The sequence below is a fragment of the Bos indicus genome, chromosome 18, assembly GCF_029378745.1.
Source record: "Bos indicus isolate NIAB-ARS_2022 breed Sahiwal x Tharparkar chromosome 18, NIAB-ARS_B.indTharparkar_mat_pri_1.0, whole genome shotgun sequence".
NCBI lineage: Eukaryota > Metazoa > Chordata > Mammalia > Artiodactyla > Bovidae > Bos > Bos indicus.
The window spans coordinates 65,708,868-65,731,820 of NC_091777.1; the positions used below are offsets into that span (position 1 = coordinate 65,708,868).

At 46.5% G+C, this 22,953-nt stretch overlaps 1 protein-coding gene across 1 annotated transcript; it reads right to left on the reverse strand.

Moving 5' to 3' along the window:
• Positions 1-513: 513 nt before the first annotated feature.
• On the reverse strand, positions 514-22,712 carry LOC109571884 (zinc finger protein 550-like). Its single transcript, XM_070770278.1, has 5 exons — positions 22,392-22,712; positions 18,836-18,962; positions 17,856-17,951; positions 8,493-13,832; positions 514-972 (listed from the first exon to the last, which is right to left on the reverse strand). Exons 1-4 carry the CDS (start codon positions 22,710-22,712, stop codon positions 12,799-12,801), a joined length of 1,578 nt encoding a protein of 525 aa, XP_070626379.1. The 3' UTR covers positions 514-972; positions 8,493-12,798.
• Between the last annotated feature and the right edge of the window lie 241 nt (positions 22,713-22,953).

Below are 22,953 nucleotides of genomic sequence, written 5' to 3' on the forward strand. Positions count from 1 at the left end.
ATTTCTTAACTTTCATGAAATACAACTTATCCATTTGTCTTTTATTGGTTGTACTTTTCGTATTGTGCTCTTTTTCTCTTATGGTACTTTATCATTGCCTGTAAAAAAAAAACCTTACCTGGGTATGCTATTGGAACCCTAAGAGCCCTTTTAAATATCTAAATCTTGTGAAATCTTTGTTAATTTAAACACAGACAAAGAAGTTCAGTGTATGTAGAAATGTTTACGTATGAACATACCCCTATCTATTCAGTGACAGCCTAGAATGCAGACATATTCCAGCAGCTGTGAACATCTTTAATGTCCAGTTATTGGCTTATGAATACAGTATTTCAGTAAAAAGAATCAGAACTCCTTAGATAAGAGGCCACTTCTAGGTTAGAGCTGGAAAAGTTTAACATAAGCCAAGGAAATATCCTTGCCTTAGAAAGTAAAGAAGTACTTGGGACTCCCCTTGTGGTCCAGTGTGTAAGGTATAGTTCGGGCCGAGGCAGAAAAAGGAAAGACGACCTCAACAGCAGTAGGTTACCTTTATTCAGGCAAGGAGGGATAACAATCAGCCTAACGACCAGGATGAACGCTGACAGGGATCAGGGAGGCTCCATATTTATAGGGAGGTTTGTGGAAGCGATAAGGGAAACGTTAATCAGGCGGGATGTTTTGGGTATGCTTTAGTTGAGATGGCATTTGTAGTTGGGCAGGGGGTGATAAGTTCTGGGCAGGTGTAGCGGGTGGAAGGTTTCTGGACAGGGGGTGATAAGTCCCAGAAGTCCCAGATAGATGCAACGGGCCTGGAGCATCAGGGCGGGACCTAAAGTTCAGTTTTGTTTTCTCCAAAGTCAGATGACTCAGTAAGGGCCTTTGAGACTGTTGTCTTCTTTTCTAGGCCCAAAAGACTCCTTCACAGTGGCGAAGATTCTGCACTCCAATGCATGGGACAGGGTTTGATCCTTGCTTGGGGAACTAGGACTCCTACATGGGCAGTACAGCCAAAAAAAAAAAAACTAAAGAAATAGTCAAAGAATAATGATGCAGTAGCTTTCTATTGCTGTACTGACAGATAACCACAAACCAATGGCTTAAACAACACCAATTCATTATATTATGGTTCTGTAGATCGTATATCCAGTAAGACACGGATGGGTCCGACTGGGCTACACTCAAGTTGTTACCAAGGTTGTGTTTTGTTTTGTTTTTTTTTTCCTGGAGTGTTTAAAGGAAATTCTGTTTCCTGCTCATTTGAGTTGTTAGACAATTTCAGTTATTTGTGGTTCAGTTAAGTTCAATTCAGTCACTCAGTCGTGTTCGACTCTTTGTGACCCCATGGACTGCAGCATGCCAGGCCTCCCTGTCCATCACCAGCTCCTGGAGTTTACTCAACCTCATGTCCATCGAGTCGGTGATGCCATCCGGCCATCTCATCCTCTGTCGTCCCCTTCTCCTCCTGCCCTCAATCTTTCCCAGCATCAGTGTCTTTCCCAATGAGTCAATTCTTCACATCAGGTGGCCAAAGTATTGGAGTTTCAGCTTCAGCATTAGTGCTTCCAGTGAATATTCAGTACTGATCTCCTATAGGATGGACTGGTTGGATCTCCTTGCAGTCCAAGGGACTCTCAAAAGTCTTCTCCAACACCACAGTTCAAAAGCATCAATTCTTCAGCGCTCAGCTTTCTTTATAGTCCAACTCTCACATCCATTCATAACTATTGGAAAAACCATAGCTTTAACTAGGCGGACCTTTGTTGGCAGAGTAATGTCTCTGCTCTTTAATATGCTGTCTGAAAGTGAAAGTGAAGTTGCTCAGTCCTGTCCGACTCTTTGCAACCCCGTGGACTGTAGCCCACCAGGCTCCTCCATCCATAGGATTCTCCAGGCAAGAATACTGGAGTGGGTTACCATTTCCTTCTCCAGGGGAATCTTCCCGACCCAGGGATCGAACCCAGGTCTCCCGCATTGCAGGCAGACGCTTTAACATCTGAGCTACCAGGTTGGTCATAACTTTCCTTCTGAGAGGGTAACAGGCAGGAAGGCCAGGTGTCTCCAAATGGAGGAAATAGGCTGCAAGTCTCAGACATTTTTATCTCTCTCTTAAGCGGCAGGAGGAAACAAAGCGGCAGGAGGAAACAAACTAGCGATATTTTTTTCCTTCTCTATACAAATTTAAAAGGAGGTTTCTCTTAAAATACTGTGTTGCCATAATGACACCTGGTTTCACCTGAAGTTAACTATTCTCAAACCTCAAGTTAACCAATGCATTTTTCTTATGGAAATGTTTGTCTTAAGCTATGTTAATGTACTGTGCATTTACCCCAGACTCTGTCTTCAAATGGTTGCACCTGATGGCTCAGAACCTACTTGACAAACCAGTATGTTATACTCAGATATTGTTCCCCTAATCTATGTAACGGAGAAGGCAATGGCAACCCACCCCAGTACTTTTGCCTAGAAAATCCCATGGACGGAGGAGCCTGGTAGGCTGCAGTCCATGGGGTCGCTAGAGTCGGAAACGACTGAGCGACTTCACTTTCACTTTTCACTTTCATGCATTGGAGAAGGAAATGGCAACCCACTCCAGTGTTCTTGCCTGGAGAATCCCAGGGACGGGGAAGCCTGGTGGGCTGCCGTCCATTGGGTCGCAGAGTCGGACACGACTGAAGCGACTTAGCAGCAGTAGCAGCAGCAATCTATGTAAACAAAACTATTTGTATGGTATTCTGCCCTTCTACAAGATTCAAGTCAATCATTTTATGGCCTGGGATGAATCATCTGGTGCCAAGATTATCCCAAAATGCATCTTATGGGTGAGGGGCCTGGTGCCATTCTGAGTTTTAAGATATTCCTTTCTTTCATTAACAGACTGCTAGTGACTATATAACATCCAGCTGAAGACTAGAGGGGGGCACTTTTTCTGCCCCCTTCTGATGCCTATGTCAGAAGCTTTCTCTGTCTCCTTTATACTTTAATAAAACTTTATTACACAAAAGCTCTGAGTGATCAAGCCTCGTCTCTAGCCCCGGACTGAATTCTTCTCCCACAGAGGCCAAGAATCCCGGTGTCTTTTCGTTCAGCAACAACCTTTCACTTCAAAGACCAAGCGTCTTTTAATTTCATGCCTGCAATCACCATCTGCAGTGATTTTGGAGCCCCCCAAAATAAAGTTTGTTTCCACTGTTTCCCCATCTATTTGCCATGAAGTGCTGGGACCAGACGCCATGATCTTAGTTTTCTGAATGTTGAGTTTTAAGCCAACTTTTTCACTCTCCTCTTTCATCAAGAGGCTCTTTAGTTCTTCTTCGCTTTCTGCCATAAGGGTGGTGTCATCTGCATACCTGAGGTTATTGATATTTCTCCCAGCAATCTTGATTCTAGCTTGTGCTTCATCCAGCCCAGTGTTTCTCATGATGTACTCTGCATATAAGTTAAATAAGCAGGGTGACAATATACAGCCTTGACATAGTCCTTTTCCTGTTTGGAACCAGTCTGTTGTTCCATGTCCAGTTCTAACTGTTGCTTCCTGACCACATACAGATTTCTCAAGAAGCAGGTCAGGTGGTCTGGTAATCCCATCTCTTTAAGAATTTCCCAGAGTTTATTGTGGTTCACACAGTTAAAAGCTTTGGCATAATCAATAAAGAATTCTGGAACTCTCTTGCTTTTTCTATGATCCAACAGATGTTGGCGATTTGATCTCTAGTTCCTCTGCTTTTTCTAAATCCAGCTTGAACATCTGGAAGTTCACAGTTCACATACTGTTGAAGCCTGGCTTGGAGAATTTTGAGCATTACTTTACTAGCGTGTGAGATGAGTGCAATTGTGCAGTAGTTTGAGCATTCTTTGGCATTGCCTTTCTTTGGGACTGGAATGAAAACTGACCTTTTCCAGTCCTGTGGCCACTGCTGAGTTTTCCAAATTTGCTGGCATATTGAGTGCAGCACTTTCACAGCATCATCTTTTAGGATTTGAAGTAGCTCAACTGGAATTCCATCACCTCCACTAGCTTTGTTCATAGTGATGCTTCCTAAGGCCCACTTGACTTCACATTCCAGGATATCTGACTCTAGGTGAGTGATCACACCATCGTGATTATCTGGGTCATGAAGATCTTTTTTGAATAGTTCTTCTATGTATTGTTGCCACCTCTTTCTTAATATCTTCTGCTTCTGTTAATATGTTCTGTCCATACAATTTCTGTCCTTTATTGAGCCCATCTTTGCATGAAATGTTCCCCTGGTATCTCTAATATTCTTGAAGAGATCGCTAGTCATTCCCATTCTATTGTTTTCCTCTATTTCTTTACACTCAGCACTGAAGAAGGCTTTATCTCTCCTTGCTATTCTCTGGAACTCTTCATTCACATGGGTATATCTTTCCTTTTCTCCTTTCCTTTTCACTTCTCTTCTTTTCACAGCTATTTGTAAGGCATACTCAGACAATAATTTTGCTTTTTTGCATTTCTTTTTCTTGGGGATGTTCTTGATTCCTGTCTGTTGTACAATGTCACGAACTTCTGTCCATAGCTCTTCAGGCAGTTGTCTATCAGATCTAATCCCTTGAATCTATTTGTCCGTTCCACTGTATAATCCTAAGGGATTTGATTTAGATCATACCTGAATGGCCTCGTGGTTTTCCCTACTTTCTTCAATTTAAGTCTGAATTTGGCAATAAGGAGTTCCTGATCTGAGCCACAGTCAGCTTCCTGTCTTGTTTTTGCTGATTGTATAGATTTTCTCCATCTTTGGCTGCAAAGAATATAATCAATCTGATTTCGCTATTGACAATCTGGTGATGTCCATGTATAGAGTCTTCTCTTGTGTTACTGGAAGAGGGTGTTTGCTATGACCAGTGCATTCTCTTGGCAAAACTCTATTAGCTTTTGCCCTACTTCATTCTGTACTCCAAGGCCAAATTTGCCTGTTACTCCCTACTTTTGCATTCCAGTCCCCTATAATGAAAAGGACATCTTTTTTGGGGTGTTAGTTCTAGAAGGTCTTGTAGGTCTTCATAGAACCGTTCAACTTCAGCTTCTTCAACATTACTGGTTGGGGCATAGACTTGGATTACTGTGATATTGAATGGTTTGCCTTGGAAACAAAAACAGAGATCATTCTGTCATTTTTTAGATTGCATCCAAATACTGCATTTCAGACTCTTGTTGACTATGACGGCCACTCCATTTCTTCTAAGGGATTCTTGCCCACAGTAGCATATATAATCGTCAGCTGAGTTAAATTCACCCATTCTAGTCCATTTTAGTTTGCTGATTCCTAAAACGTTGACGTTCACTCTTGCCATCACCTGTTTGACCACTTCCAATTTGCCTTGATTCATGGAACTAACATTCCAGGTTCCTATGCAATATTGCTCTTTACAGCAGCGGACTTTGCTTCTATCACCAGCCACATCCACAACTGGGTGTTGTTTTTGCTTTGGCTCCATCTCTTCATTCTTTCTGGAGTTATTTCTCCATTGATCTCCAGTAGCATAATTGGCACCTACCGACCTGGGGAGTTCATCTTTCAGTGTCCTATCTTTTTGCCTTTTCATACTGTTCATGGGGTTCTCAAGGCAAGAATACTGAAGTGGCTTGCCATTCCCTTCTCCAGTGGAACACATTTGTGGTTGTTTGTTTTCTTAAAGATGAAACAATAGTAATTGTATAGAAATTCTTCTAAAAGAAGATTCAATCACTTCCCAAGTATTAATACTTAAGTGAATGTTACAACTGTTAATCAGCTAATGTGTGTGCTAAGTGGCTCCAGTCGTGTCCGACTCAGTGCTATCCCATGGACTGTAGCTGTCTAGGCTTCTCTGTCCATGAGATTCTCCAGGCAAAGATACTGGAGTGGTTGCCATTGCCTCCTTCAGGGGATCCTCTCGACTCAGAGATAGAACCCATTTCTCTTATGTCTCCTGCATTGGCGGGCAGCTTCTTTACCATTGGCACCACCTGGGAAGCCAAACTTCAATAATCAACGAATACTTCAATATAAAATAAAAAGAAAAAAGAGGGACTAGCACCCACATAAGCATAGCAAACTGAATCCAGCCATATACATATGTAAACACGTAAATCATAACCTGGTGCTGTTTATCAAGAATGCAAAGATGATTTAACAATTGAACCTGTTATCTATCTTAATAAACTAAAAAACAATGATCTCAAACACGTAGTGGAAGCATTTCACAGAATTCAAAACCAGTAAATGATAAAAATTCTCAGCAAATTAGGATTAGATGGGAACTTCCTGATGTAGTCCATCTATGAAAAAAAAAAAAAACACAACACAGCTAACACATTTGATGTTGAAAGCCTAATGCTTTTGCCCTGATATTGGGAGTAATGCAAATGCGTCTATGCTCATCACTTCTACTTAACATTGTATTGGTACTAAAGATCTGTGTTTGTAACATGAAGGGGAAAAAAAAAAAAAAGGCCTAAAGATTGTAAAGTTAGGGAGTTCCTTTGTGGTCCAGTGGCTAAGACTCTGCTCCCAAAGCAGGGGGCCAGGGTTCAATCCCTGGTCAGAGAACTAGATCCGACATGCCACAACTAATAGTTCACATGCTGCCAACTAAGAACCGGCAGAGTGAAATAAAAAATACCAAAAAAAAAAAAAAAGATTGTAAAGGTAGAACCAAAACTTCTATTCAAGTAAGACATGATTATGTTGAAAATTACAACTCATTCACTAAAAAGCTACTAGATCAAATGATTGAGAATGATTGAGTTCAGTGAGGTCACAGGATCAAAGGCCAATATACAAAAATGACTTGTTTCTGATACTAGTAATGACTGTTTGGAAATTGGAAAAAAAAGATATCTTTTATAATAGCATCAAACTATGTATTTAGAAGTAAACTGAATAAAAATATGTTCAAAAACTATTAAAAAAAATCATCATACACCACTGAGAAATATTAAGGACCCAAATAGTTTCACTGGCAAATTCTATAAAACATTTAAAGAGTAAATAATACCACAATAACATGTCTTTTCAGAAAATACGAGGAACGAATGCTTCTCAACTCATTTTACGAGATGAGCCTAACTGATACAAAAATGTAACAAGCACACAAAATAATTACAGAACTATTTCCTGGTGGCTCAGTCAGTAAAGAGACTGCCTGCAATGAAGGAGACCTGGGTTCGGTTTCTGGTTCGGAAAGATCCCCTGGAGAAGGGTATGGCAACCCACTCCAGTATTCTTGCCTGGGAAATCCCATGGACAGACGAGCCTAGTGGGCTACAGTCCATGGGGTCACAAAGAGTCGGACACGACTTAGCGATTAAACCACCACCACAACCACAGTCCTAATTAATAAAGGTGAAAAAATATGCAGCAAATTAAATCCAAAAGAAAGTAAAAATAATAAAATATGCACCACTGGATTTGACCAGAGGAAAATACGCCTGACTGAACACTAGGGAAACAATCAGCCCTCACCCCCAGGCTGCTCAGTGACCAGAGAAGCCTGTTGATAAAAGCAGGGCCCTGTGGGGCTCCTGGGCGCAGAGCCTTTCGGTGTCCCTCATTTCTTTGGTTACAGGAAATAGCCTTCATTCAGCCTCCATGACCTTACCTGAGCTCCAAGGGGCAGGTAACAATTCCAAGCAGTTGTTAATTAGGGAAGGGAGGGGATGTGAGACCAGGGAGAAACAATCAAGAGCAGCCTTGGGGGAAGGTCCAGTTTCCCCACCATGGGATACATATAACAATATCTTTGAGGTATTTTGTAGATACTGAAACCCCCTCCAGGTGGGAGAAATTAATGATTAAGAAGGTATGCTGCCCACAAGCATGTAGACCCCAGACCAGCTGGACCTGAAGGTTGATGATGCAAACTCCTACTTACCTCACCACCAACCATTCAGAAGAATGTTTGATGCTGATCACGCCCTCTTTGAACAATTACTACAAAACTTTCAACTATCTTCTCCAAGTAGGGACACACTGTTTAGAGGGAACATGCTGTGTCCTCCTTCTACTTCATCCAAAACTCTTTCTCTGCGATTCAATTCACACAGGTGAACAGAAAAGCTGAGCTTTAGGCATCACTATTAAGAGCTGAGTTAGGGCACCTCTCTCAGCTCTAACTTTCTCTGGCTCCCACAGCCCTCACAAGGCCCAGCTCCTCATTTGCCATTCCGTGGCTGATTTCTGCCTACCTGGTCTCAGGTCCCCCAAAACATAAAGTACACTTAGGGTTTCAAGAACATCCCCAGTCCAGTGCCACATCGAAGCATACGCACATGCTAGTTCTTGAAACCCTTACCTCATCCTACCGGGTTCCCAAAATGGACGTGTTTCACACAATCCCCTACTCAATTAAGAGCCATGGGCCAAGAATGACTCATCTCTGGGTACCCCAAATTCCAGGGCAGAGAGAGCGGAAGGGGGAAAGTCCTAGGGCAACAGCATCCTCTGTGTCATATCCCGAGGCTAATAGGACCACGGTTCCAGGGGCTGGCGGCCTAAAGGCCACCCACTCACCTGCGTCCGGCCCAGCTGACCGTCGCCAGCGGACCCCGTGAACTGAGCAGGGAGCCCGGCGGGTCCTTCAAGCTTAGTGGATTCCCTAGTCATCCGGCCCTGGCCAGGCGTGACCTTGGCTGACCCGCACTAGGAGCCTCGGCTCCCCACGTGTAAAAGCCACAGAAGGACAAGTGGGCCAGAAGGAAGGAGGGCTGGGGCAGAGCCCGAAGAACGCACAGCCAGGCGGGGGGCTTGCACAAAGGCGCAGAGTAGGGTCCAATTCTCGTTCCCTTCCTTCCTTATTTGATCCCTAATAGCTACCCGGGAAACAGCCCCCGGTCTGGACTCGGGTCTCCACCAAGGAGAGGCACTGACCCCCATCAGCCTCCGTCACGTCATCGGAAGTCCGGCCTCCACCTCCGCGGGAGCGTCCAGCTCTGTCCTGGGTCGTCATTGGACGAGTGTCCCGCCACCCACGCACAAGCACAGCCCGTTGGGTAATGTAGTTTCTGTCTTGCATCCCACCCTTCCCATTCTCCACAGCGAAGGCCAAACAACCCTGCGAGACCCTGGAAAACAATGCTGTGTGATTCCAAAGATGACCACTCTAGATTTCTGTGGCCATGTTGGGCAAAGCCATCCACAAGAGATATTGAATCGGAGACCCCTGTTTGTGAAGCCCTTGGCAAGCTTCTTAAGTCTGTCACACCCTCAGGAAAAATATGCTACTAAAAATCATGGGGAAGGGTACTCCTCGGTGGTCTTGTGTTTAAGACTTGGTGCTTTCATTGCTTAGGACCCGGGTTCCATTCCCAGTTGGGGATTTAAATGTAGGTACTACACTATGGCACAGCAGTGAAGAATCCACTTGCAGTGCAGGAGATACAGGTTTGATCCTTGGGTTGGGAGGATCCCCTGGAGGAGGAAATGGCAACCCACTCCATTCTCATTTGGAAAATCCCATGATCAGAGGAGCTTGGTAGGTTACAGTCCACGGAGTTGCAAAAAGTTGGACATGACTGAGCAGGCACACACAATGTCTAGTGTATGAGGTAGGGGAGCAGCTGATAATTTGATATTCTGTCAATGTCTGTTTCTGAGAGTGAACGGTTGGTTCATGGCTGACGAGTATCCAACAGAGCAAAAAACTAAAAACAAACAAACCAACCCAAAAATGGTACTAGAAAGATAAGTTGCTTACACTGTCTTTGTGAACTAACATTAAATGATTTTACTCAGTGGTTCCCACGCTGGTAACATCAGCATCACCAAGGAATTTGCTAAAACTGCCTGTACATGGTCAGTCCATGGATAGCCTGAACCTGCAGCTCCCAAGACAGCACTAAATCCTGGGGCGTGTCAGAACAGCAATCACACACCCACAAGGACATCCCAACAGAGAAGCAAACATGAGATGATGCCGTGAAGACACAATTTCACAATCGCTTCTGCCCGTATGCCATTGTCCGAAACTCACTGACATGGTCCATGGAAGATAAGCTGTGTGTTGATAAAGAAACAGTTGGATAGGAGACCATCTACCCAGTTTCTAGTATAATTCATCAGTTCAGTCACTGGGATAATGGATTTCATTATCCCCCCTACATATTCAGCACTATTTATTACTTTTGGGTTGAAAACCTCAAACCCCATTCCTCTGTTCTTAACCTAAACTAAGACAACAAGGCAATAAACAAAGTAGGTTGGCACGCATTCCCAGTATTATTATAGTTCTGGAGTCGGTGGCAGGACCCACTGAAGGACCTGCTGAAGAACAAGGCTGCCAGTGTAGATTTCTATACACACAGCAAAGTTGCCTTTTAAGAAGAAGTATGAGTAGGCGCTTCCCTGGTGCTCCAGTGCTTGAGTCCTCGCTCCCAATGCAGGGAGCACGGGTTTGAATGCTGGTCAGGGAACTAAGATCCCAGGCGCCACAGAACATAGCCAAAAAAAAGAAGAGTATGACTGTTTTGAACTCCATATGGGAAATTGAATAGAAAATTAATACACAAAAATGAAATCCTAAAGTTTATATTTAAGGATTTGGAAACTGATCTCAGATGGAAGACCTGCAATGATAGAAACAATGAAGATCCAAGAGGGTAAATGCCTGCATAGATGGATGCAACTGCTCATAATTTGTGTTAAACATGAATGATGTTTCCTTGTGGAGTTAGAATGATGAAATTAACATACAAGGTCTCAACACATAGACTAAGAATCAGATACACTGTTAAGTGTCTTAGTAGCAAAGAAGAAAAAGTACTTATAATTCTGTGCTCTACTGTTTTTAATAAGTGCTTATAAATCTTAAACAATAACAAACACAATTAGAGAATATGCTTTCCAACTAGAATAAAGAAAACCTATAAGTAATTAATAGAAAATTTAAGGGGAGGAGGGGAGAAAAAGAACAAGTGATGCAAAAAAATCCAAAAAATAAGAGTGCATATTTAAACTGAAATTATGCATATCAACTATAACATTAAATAAATATGGGGTAAATTAAATTAGCAGTCAGCACTTTTGGGCAGCTCAAAATTCCCTTCACAAGAGATTTTTAAAGGCAGGTTTTGAATTTCTATTCAGAGAAACAGAAATTTGGCTGATGGAGAACCAAGACCTGATGCTGAATGTCACTAGAGCCCATGATCAAGCTTCTTAAGAACTAAAACCTGCTGAAAAGCCATCAGGAAATTACCAGCAGCACATCTCCTGGTGAGGAAGGAAGAGAATGGCGTGGAGAGGGAACTTGTGAGTAACAACAGCCAACTTTGAAGCGCATCCACATACCCAGCCGAATGGCAGTCTCTTTACAACACTGTCCTTTAACCTCACAACAACCTGGGGAGGCATGTTGGCCAACACACTTGTTTCATAAATAATGAAGGTTCCAACGGCTAATTCAACTCCAAGTTCACAAGGGAGGAGACCAAGAACCCAAAGTTCCCTGAGCTGGTCTGGGTCACGGGCACCACTAAGTAGCACAGCTGAGAACGGTGGCCCAGGTGACGGAAATCTCATCACTGCTCGACGCACCCTCCCGCCCAAAGTCATGTAACCTGAGCAGGGCCAGGACCCTTCCTGGGTCAGAGAAATAAGGTCATGGAAAACTCAACTGCCCAAACTACCAGGATGAACTACAAGTCTTTCTGACTTTTGTGTATCCCAGAAAAGGACCTTCAGCCTCACTCACCACACTTGTGAAACTGCGAACTGTGAAACTTGTGACTAAGAAACTGGAACACACTGTCAAGCCATGGGTCACGTTTCCTATGGATGCAGAGGGCTCTGTCAGGACTGAAGGGGTAAAGTCATTCCCGGAGACTCACCCCAACATCCAAACTATGCACATGTCCCATCAACTCTGCCTCCTCACGTGTCCCAGGTCATCTCCAAAGCCACCATCCTGGGCCAGTCCACTGTCAACGTCCTCCTGGACTGTAGTGGCCTCCTCCCTCTCTCCAACATCAGTTCTTTATCCTCCTCAGTCCGTGCTCCACACAGCAGCCAAAGGGAGGCTTAGAGACAAATGACACCATCCCACTGTGCTGTGAGTCCCTTCCTCAGCTCCCAGAGCAGTTGCAATACAATCCACATTTCTCATGATGCCCTGCCCCTCCATCTCACTGCCCACCACCTGTTTCCTCTGACAGTCCCGGCTCTGGCCTACCTCAGGATCTTGGCACATGCTGTTCCATTTGCAAGTGCTCTTCTCCATCTTCAAACATGGCTGAGGCTCTTCCATACCTCACACTCTGCATATCACCCCTGTATACTTTCTGTTCCTCTTCCCACGCATTACAGTTTAACAGACATCTTTCTACTTTCACAGACATGCAGACAGACTTGTGCGGAAGTGACATGACTAAGGTCATCCAGATGGTGATAGGCACAGCTCAGGAATGTTGGCATCCCAACTGTCCAGAGTCCAAGCTCGCAGCCACTGGATGACTCCTTCTGATCACATCTGGCCTCCATGCCAGTTTTGACCTTGTTCTTCATTATGCTGGATGGGGATTGCAGGCATGTTACTATCACAGCAACAACACTGGCATACCTCACCTGTGTGTTATCATGTCTGTTTCCCATTCTAGACACGAGTCACAAGACTCATGTCCCAGTCACCCATCTCCATAACCCAGGACACTGTGTGCAGCAACAGGGATGAAAGATGGGGTTAGCTACAGCTACAGCTACAGCTAAAGGCAACACACAATCACAGCAAAACTGAGCACATGAGGGGACATAGGGGGTTACTTGGGTACATAGTCTCAGATGCCAAAGAACATTTTTCTTCTGGCCAAACTATTCACCACAATAGTTACTTTAAAGAACTCTTCCCGATATGAGTTCTCTGATGCTGACTGAGCCCAGTCTTCTTGTAAAAGGCTTTGCCACATCTCATACATGTGTAGGATTTCACTCCACTATGAATCTTTTGATGGGTGGTGAGGGTTGAGCTGTAGCTGTAGGTTTTTCCACACTCACTGCACTCATAGGGCTTCTCCCTAGAGTGACACCTCATGTGGCGAGTTACAGAAGAGCTTTCACTAAAGGCTTTCCCACACTCTTTGCACTCAAAGGGTTTCTCCCCAGTGTGGGTTCTATTATGCCGAATGAAGTCAGAGTGGTGGGCGAAGGCCTTTCCACACTCACTGCACACATATGGCTTCTCTCCAGTGTGACTCCGCTGGTGCTCTGTGAGGTGTGACCTGCGGCTGAAGGCTTTGCCACACTCAGCGCACATGAAAGGCTTTTCTCCAGTGTGAATCCGCTGGTGCTCCGTGAGGTGAGACTTGCGGCTGAAGGCTCTCCCACACTCACCGCACTCATAGAGTTTCTCCCTAGTGTGAAAGCTGTAGTGTAGAGTGAGGTCTGCTTTCTTGAGAAACGTCTTCCTACATTTTCTGCATTTATAGAGTTTTACTCTAGTGTGAATCCGCTGATGTCGAAGAAGGAAGCGATTCTTGACAAACCCTTTCCCACATTCCTTGCATTTGTAGGAAGTCTTCCCTCCGTGAAACAGTGGGTCTGCCCTTGAAACACACGACTCACACGCATGAGGAGCATCTCCTGAGGAGACTTGATCTTGTAAATCTTTTGAGCCCAAACTATCGCCTCTCCCCAGATCACCACATTCAGGGATCCTGTTTCCAGGGAGGGTTTCCTTGCGAAGGACTGTTCCTGTCTTCAAATGCCCTCCCTGCTTTTCTGACACTCCTTCCAGTTCCCGAGCTTGCCCCAACGGAGAAGCACAGCAGACTTCCTGAGTCAGTGACCTCTGAAGTAGGTGTCCCTTGAACAAGGCTTGCTGAGAAGCAGCAGTCTCTGTGGTCTTGGTTTTCGCTTTGTCATCTGAAGGGAATCCAATATACAAATGAGGCCTATTAGTAATGCCAACACAGAAGAAACAAAATCACCAAGCAAGCAGGAAGAGGAAGATGGAAATGTTAAGCCCTGCTACCCTCCTGTGGTTTGGCTGGAGGTATATGGTCCTGAGAACCTCCTCTAAAGTGCCACAGAGAGTAATGAGAGAACACCAAGCACTGACAGAGTGGGGAGCAGTGGGAACTCACATGTGGCTGGTGGGAGTGCCAGAAGGTCAACCACACTGGAAATCGTTGGGTGCTTTTTCTTCAAGTTAAATACACACCTATCCCATGTCTGAGTCAACCCAATTCTGGGTATACACCCAACATAACTGCTCATAGTGGTTATGTTTATAATGTTAAAAAAAAATGCTTTGGTCACCTGATGCGAAGAGCCAACTCATTGAAAAAGACCCTGCTATTGGGAAAGATTGAAGGCAATGGGAGAATGGGGCGGCAGAGGATGAGATGGTTAGATAGCACCACCGATTCAACAGACATGAATCTGAACAAACTCCGGGAGACATTGAAGGACAGAGGAGCCTGGTGTGCTGCAGTCCATGGGGTTGCAAAGGGTCAGACATGACTGAGCGACTGAATGACTACTGATGTTCATCAACAGGAGAAGAAATAACATAAACTTTAACATATTACTACAATGAGATATTATACAGTATGAAAGCATCACACTCCAAGCAACTGCAACCACATGAATTTGACTTAACCTAAATCAAATCCCTTATGATTACACAGTGGAAGTGACAAATAGATTCAAGAGATTAGATCTGAGAGATAGAATGCCTGATGAACTACGGACGGAGGTTTGTGACATTGTACAGGAGACAGGGATCAAGATCATCCCCAAGAAAAAGAAATGCAAAAAAGCAAAATGGCTGTCTGAGGAGGGCTTACAAATAGCTGTGAAAAGAAGAGAAGCTAAAGGCAAAGGAGAAAAGGAAAAATATACCCATTTGAATGCAGAGTTCCAAAGAAGAGCAAGGAGAGATAAGAAAGCCTTCCTCAGTGATCAGTGCAAAGAAATAGATGAAAACAATAGAAAGGGAAAGACTAGAGATCTCTTCAAGAAAATTAGAGATACTGAGGGAACATTTCATGCAAAGAAAGAAAAAGTGAAGTCGCTCAGTCGTGTCCGACTCTGCGACCCCATGGGCTGTAACCCATCAGGCTCTTCCATCCATGGGATTCTCCAGGCAAGAATACTGGAGTGGGTTGCCATTTCCTTCTCCAGGGGATTTTCCCGACCCAGGGATTGAACCCAGGTCTCCCACATTGCAGGCAGACGCTTTTACCGTCTGAGCCACCAGGGAAGATGGGCACAATAAAGGACAGAAATGGTATGGACCTAACAGAAACAGAAGATGTTAAGAAGAGGTGGCAAGAATACACAGAAGAACTATACAAAAAAGATCTTCATGACCCAGATAATCACGATGGTATGATCACTCACCTAGAGCCAGACATCTTGAAACTTGAAGTCAAGTGGGCTTTAGGAAGCATCACTTTGAACAAAGCTAGTGGAGGTGATGAAATTCCAGTTGAGCTATTTCAAAACCTGAACAATGATGCTGTGAAAGTGCTGCATTCAATATGCAAGCAAACTTTGGAAAACTCAGCAGTGGCCACAGGACTGGAAAAGGTCAGTTTTCATTCCAGTCCCAAAGAAAGGCAATGCCAAAGAATGCTCAAACTACTGCACAATTGCACTCATCTCACGTTAGTAAAGTAATGCTCAAAATTCTCCAAGCCAGGCTTCAACAGTACGTGAACTGTGAACTTCCAGATGTTCACGCTGGATTTAGAAAAGGCAGAGGAACCAGAGATCAAATTGCCAACATCTACTGGATCATCAAAAAAGCAAGAGAGTTCCAGAAAAAACATCTATTTCTGCTTTATTGACTATGCCAAAGCCTTTGACTGTGTGGATTACAACAAACTCTGGAAAATTCTTAAAGGGATGGGAATACCAGGCCATCTGACTGGCCTCTTGAGAAATCTGTATGCAGGTCAGGAAGCAACAGTTAGAACTGGACATGGAACAACAGACTGGTTCCAAGTTGGGAAAGGAGTAGGTAGAGGCTGTATATTGTCACCCTGCTTATTTAACTTATGTGCAGAGGACATCATGAGAAACGCTGGGCTGGAAGAAGCACAAGATGGAATAAAGGTTGCTAGGAGAAATATCAATAACCTCAGATATGCAGATGACACCACCCTTATGGCAGAAAGTGAAAAAGAATTAAAGAGCCTCTTGATAAAAGTGAAAGAGGAGAGTGAAAAAGTTGGCTTAAAGCTCAACATTCAGAAAACGAAGATCATGGCATCTGATCCCATCACTTCATGGCAGATAGATGGGGAAACAGTGGAAACAGTGTCAGACTTTATTTTTTGGGCTCCAAAACCACTGCAGACAGTGACTGCAGCCATGAAATTAAAAGATGCTTGCTCCTTGGAAGAAAAGTTATGACCAACCTAGATAGCATATTAAAAAGCAGAGATGTTACTTTGCCAACAAAGGTCCGTCTAGTCAAGGCTATGGTTTTTCCTGTGGTCATGTATGCATGTGAGAGTTGGACTATAAAGAAAGCTTAGCGCCAAAGAATTTATGCCTTTGAATTGTGGTGCTGGAGAAAACTCTTGAGAGTCCCTTGGACTGCAAGGAGATCCAACCAGTTTATCCTAAAGGAAATCAGTCCTGAATATTCATTGGAAGGACTGATGCTGAAGCTGAAACTCTAATACTTTGGTCATCTGATGTGAAGAATTGACTCATCTGAAAAGACCCTGATGCTGGGAAAGATTGAAGGTGGGAGGAGAAGGGGACGACAGACGATGAGATGCTTGGATGGCATCATCAACTCGATGGACATGAGTTTGAGTAAACTCTGGGCATTGGTGATGGACAGGGAGGCCTGGCGTGCTGCAGTCCATGGGGTTCCAAAGAGACTAAGCAACTGAACTGAACTGAATGAATCTCACAGACATCCTGATGATCAATAAGGAGATAAGTGGAAAACACACTATGAAGTTCTGTTTTACCCACTCATGAATAGTAAAAATTCCTTGTTGTACTGGTGGTTATGTTTGTAAGAGGTTGTATGGACTAAGAAGGCCTGCAGGAGCCTCCTAAGGTCAGGATCTTGACCTGATGGTAGTTATTTGGATTTATTCATGTGTCAAAATTCATCAAGCTAAGGCCTTAAGAGTCATGAACACTGATATGTGTAAATTAAACTTCAGTTTAAAAAAACAAAAAGAATAAGGGGGGTGAATGGAAGTGTAATGTAGGCCTTTCTTCTACAAACAGCCTCTGAGAAGCTGGTTGTACAGATAGTCACACTGATCGAGGCCATTCTAGAGCTCAGGGAGTGGGGGCGGGGGGGGTGGTGGGTGGATAAGAGATGATAAGAATGCCCAAGAAGGTGGGAGATGTTTCTAATTCAGGAATTTGTCATGGGAGGGACAGAGGGAGGTGAGAAGAAAGGCTTCAAGTGGCAATCAGATGCAGATGAGTCTGAAAGGATTGAGTGAAGGGAAAGAGAAGCAAGCAGTCTTTATTTCCAACATGAATTTTCTCATAGGCTGAGGTCAGCAGGTGGAGAGTGGTGAGGGTTTGAGGTGAGATGAGTGGCTGGGAGAGTTGGTGTAGGAGACAGAGTGGAAGTGCAGCGATCATGGGGTGTGCAGTATCATGCAGACAAGAGAAGATGAGACAGGTGGACTGGGGTGTCATTCAGGAAGGGGATGGAGTCAGGAATGATGTGGGGTATATAAGGGATAAGAACTAGATTGTTTGCATATAATGAACAGGACCTGGGCATGGCTGCACAAGGGATCTAATGATTGTTCAAAGCTGGTTCTGGCCTTTTCAACTTCTGGGTGTAACTTGCATCCCCAGAGAGGTCTCAATAAGAAGCTTCCCCAGAATTTCAGAGACAACAGTCCCTCCCAGTCTGCAGTGAGCACCGCTGCCTGGATCTTGGCAATCCACCTGAGGAAGTGCTTGGGGAAAGTGCTCCCTTCACCATCCGTAGCTCTCGTCCAGGATGCAACAGGCAGGTTAGTTCTGTTTTGGAAACGGGATACCCTGGTTGTGGAGATACAGAACAAAGGTGTTTTGTAAAGACTGTGAAGACTCTCTCGAGTGTGGTTTTTAGGGTGGAAGGTCTCAGAATAACGGCACTCCCACGCATGACAAAAAGTGCTGCCCCGGGTCCTGAAACCAAGGCACAAACACCAGCCTCGGGCAATGTCTACACAACAGCCTCCCTCCTATAGAATCCAAAACCTGCTCACGTGCAGCCACGGGACCCCTGGAAAAGACACCCACTCTTCCCATAGACGTTCTCTGATTAATCTAAGTCCACGTGTCTCACCAGGTGATGCCGGATTCTCACCACAGGCCAGTTCAAATCAGGTCTCAGATCCCTATCATGGGAATCTTTTACAGGGGCCTCAGGCTGAGCCCCTGCTGAGTGCTGGGGCAAGAGGTCACTTTCTGTCATAAAAACACCTTCACAGAAAGGGCATGACATAGACACGCTGAAAAGAGTAGAGATAAGAAATCTGAGGGTCTCAGAGAGAAGCACTGAGGTGCCCACTCCTACCCAAAGCTGTTGTGAAAAGACAGTGACCCGAGCAGACTCACAGAGAGAAGTCAGGGTGAGACCCAGAGCCAGGGTGCGAATCTGCCTGTGGATTCTCCCAGGTCCTGGGGACAGGTCCTCAGGACACCCTGCTCCCAGGAGCCCCACTTCCTCCCGCCAGGAGGACCAGGCTTCTTGCTCAACCATCCATGTTGGAGACAAAGGGAGAGCAAGTGGGAGGAAGCAAGCCCAGAACATGGCGAGGAAGATTGGTTGGGGGGGGAGGGTGCAGGTGGCTCCACCACCCAGGCCTCGAGAGGATGGAACCCAGAAGGAGGCTGCAGAACTCCCACCCCTGCCACCACGGAGGTGAAGAGAAATTTACCCAGTGAGACCAGGAGCCTGGAGGTCTCCAGCACCACCTCCTGGTACAGGGTCCTCTGAGTCAGGTCCAGTAATTTCCACTCCTGCCGGGTGAAGGTCACAACCACATCCTTGAGGATCACTGGTGCCTGGCAAGTCAAACAGAGTAGCATCATGCGCTTTGGGGTGTTGGGTGGGATCAGAGCCTGCTTACTTCAGGTGTTCACCTCAGGCCTTTCCAGCCTGCCGTACTTGGGAGCACAGCTTCTGGTGGCGGACGGACAAGGTGTGAGTTTCAACTAACTTGAGAGCTGCGTAACCTGGTGCAGGTAACACTTCTGAGCCTCAAGTTTCTCGTCTATAAAGAATTCAGGAAAATAACAGAACCTAACTTTGAAGAGGTGGGGATCGAAGAAGATGAAAGGTAACAAAAGTCCCTCAGAGCAAACCAAGGGCCCCATGAAAGCCCGCTATGACCATTGTTTTTAATGATTATTTCTCTTCTTTGCCCCTCTAAGGCCCTGGAAAATCTCAACCAGCACCCAGCTCTGCACAAAAAAGCTAGATCCCAAGCAAATGGGTGCAGGTAGTACTTTAGCTGGAACTAGAAAGATCAGGACTGCTTCAAAGAAGAGGTGGTATTTGAGCAAAGATCTGAGCAATGCACAGGGATGAACTGGAGGCCATCCTGAGCGGGGAGGACTGCGAGGGCAAAGGCTGGGAAGTCGGTAAGAGTCTGGCGAGTGGAGGATGGTGCAGCTGGAGGGCAGTGAGCTGGGGAAGGATGGAGGGGAAGGGGACACACACTCCACACGGAGGGTGTCAGAGGGACAACTGCAGGGGGCCATGCTGGGGTCTGAACTGATTCCAAGGGTCATGAGTGCCCACCAGCTCACAAGCAGCTAGTGAGCTCATTACATATAGGGCCAGCCCTGTTCCAGGCCCAGGGATAAAGCAGCAAACAGGGATTCACAGATTCTCAATAAGCAACTGAATAACTGAGCAAGACAACATCAGCTGGCTCTAAGGATTCTGATGATGAGAAAACGGAGTGGGGGGCAGAGGGGCGGCTTCCCTCATGGTTCAGTGGTAAAAAATCCACCTACCAATGCGGGAGACACCCGTTTGATCCCTGGTCCAAGAGGATCCCACATGCCTCAGAACAACTAGGCCCAGGCGTCACACTCAGTCTGTGCTCTAGAGCCCAGGAGCTGCAACTACTGAGCTCATGTGCTTAAACTACAGAGGTCTCAGCGCCTGGAGTCTGGGCTCTGTAACAACAGAAGCCTTTGCAATAAGAAGCCTGCACACCACAAAAAAGAGTAGCTCCGGCTCACCGCAAGCAGAAAAAGCCTGTGCAGCAACAAAGACCCAGAACAGCCAAAAATAAATAAATAAAATTATTAAAAAAAAAAGAAAACAGTGGGAAGATTAGAGAAAGTGAAAGTGAAAGTCGCTCAGTCATGTCCGACTCTTTGCAACCCCTTGGACTACACAGTCCGTGGAATTCTCCAGGCCAGAATACTGGAGTGGGTAGCCTTTCCCTTCTCCAGGGGATCTTCCCAACCCAGAGATCGAACCCAGGTCTCCCGCATTGTGGGCAGATTCTCTACCAGCTGAGTCACAATGGAAGCCCAAGAATACTGGAGTGGGTAGCCTGTCCCTTCTCTAGGGGATCTTCCTAACCCAGGAATCCAGCCGGGGTCTCCTGCATCGCAGGCAGATTCTTTACCAACTGAGCTATCAGGGATCAGGGAAGCGCATAGGTTGGGAGCAAATGTGAGAAGCCCTCTCTGAGGAAGGGCCACACAAACAAACAGCAAATACACAAGACAATTACTGGCGGTGACTGGGGCCGTGACAAGAGCAAACAGTGTCACACGCTGGAGAGAATCCTGGGACCTGCTGCGTGTTGACATTCAAAGGCTCCCACAAGGCACCACCACCCTATCTTTAACCACCTCACTTTTCACATAAAAGGAAATGTCTTTAACAGAAGGATGAATTTGCTGCTGAAAATGGCAAGCTAGTTTTGCATAAGCAGATGGCAATTGCCAAGATGAATCCAGTGACCTTCCTGGCTCCCAGCCCACCCCAGGATCCTCCTAGCAGAGGAGCAGTGAGGTGGCGCTAGTGGTAAAGAACCTGCCTGCCAACTCAGGAGACGCAAGACGCGAGCTCAAACCCTGGGTCGAGAAGATCCCCTGGGGTGGGAAATGGCACCCCATCCCAGGATTTTTGCCTGGAGAATGCCATGGACAGAGGTGCCTGGCGGCCTGCAGTCCATGGGGACACAGGAGCGAACGAGGTCTGCCATGACTGAGCATCCTGACTCTAAAAATGCTGCACATGCTGTGCATCTGTCCCCAGGCTCTCCTTATTCCTGCAGGCCTCACCTGGACACAGCCTGAGACCCGGGGAACCCCAAGACCTGATTCCCCGGCGGGGGTGGGGTGGGGTGTCCCTAAGATCATTCTAGGACAAGGGGCTCTGCTCCTGAATTGTCTGGAGCGATGCTACCTGGCTGGATCCTGGGCAATACCCTCTCTGATCACCATAAGCCAGGAGAAGGAAATGTTAATATCCTCATTAACCCCAAGGGATGGGAGACAAGGGCAGCGATGAGACCTGCTCAAGGTCACAGCCCTGGGAGGGGCACAGACACAACACACACTGAAGTCTCCATCCTGTTGCTTGAGTGCTTTCCTCAAAGCGCTCCATTCAGGTGGTCCAGAGACAGAGACGGTCTGAGACAGCCCATTTCTCTAGCACTGCCGTTAGGACAAGCCTAGGGAAAAAGACCTCCTTCGACCCTAGAAATCAGAGTACCGGAAGAGCCATAACTAGCATTTCCTGAGCGTCTCTGGGTGCACTGTGCTGCATTCAGTGGTTTTCACATCCTGCCCTACTCATTTCTCACCAGAACGCAGAAAGAATATGCTGGGATTAACCCCATTTCACAGCACAGGAAACTGTGGAGTCAAGACCTAGCAACCTTCCCCATTAGTGGGCAGGGACAGACCCTGGAGCTGAACCCAGGATGCGGGCTCTAAAGTTCGTTCTGCACACCTGCAACACACATGGAGGATGGCACAGAGGGTTCCACGTACGTGTGGGGGTTACAGGGAGCCCTGTCCTTCGCTGGCGACTCCACTCAACATGTAGAGGAAACTTATTAAAATCTGGATCAGCTTCCTTCCCTCCTTGCCTCCAAATCCTCCATGGTGCCCGCCAACCTAAGAAGTGGACCCTTTCTTCAGTCTGCCATTCCAGATCTTTCTCCACGGTTTCCAACAGGCTATGCGAGTCACAACTTAACGCCGCTCAGCCTCACCTCCAGCATTTTCATCTAGTGGTTCATGGGCTTGGGACACCCCTGCACAGATCAAGTGCACTGGGAACCCATCCATATCAACCCCGGCCTGGATTTAGGACACTCGGCTGGGACTGACTGACCAGCCTCCACAAGCCCCAGGGTTAGGGGAAGCGAAGAGACCCTGGACAACAGCTTCCTCTCTATGGAGGCGCTGGGACGACGTGGCGGGGCGTTCAAAGGGCCGAAGGGGCCATCCACTCACCGGTGCCAGGTAGGTCTCTGCCGCCAGGGCCGCCATGGTGCCCTGCGCAGGGTCCCCCGGCCACGCAAGGTGGGGAATCACGGAGGGCTCCGAGGGCTTAACTGTGCTCCGCCGCAACTCCCCACCACGCCCACCCTCGACTCTACTGGGCAGCGCGGGGAGGAAGGCTCTTCCCCGCTCGCTCTGCTCCAGCCTCGCGTACGCTGACAGGCTCCGACGCGCCTGCGAAGCCAAGCACAACTCAGGCGGAGGCAACGAGGCCCCGACGCGGGCGCCGCCGGAAGTCTCGTGCAGCGCGGGGTCCCGGTCGTGCACAGTCATTGGTCCAGAGCAACCGCCTCTTGCCGCAGAGCCGCCTGGGTAATACGGCCACGCAACCCAGCCTGGTACCGCGAAGGGCGCGATTCTGGGAATTTCTGTCGAGGATTCTAAGTACCCGCGGAAAGGGCTCTGGAAAAGGACATCCTCGGGCTCCGGGCGGCGGCGGGCGGGGAGGAGAGGGGTGGCAGGGGAGGAAGCGGCTCTTGGCGTCTTCTTAAATGGCCACCACCCCGTTTCCGTG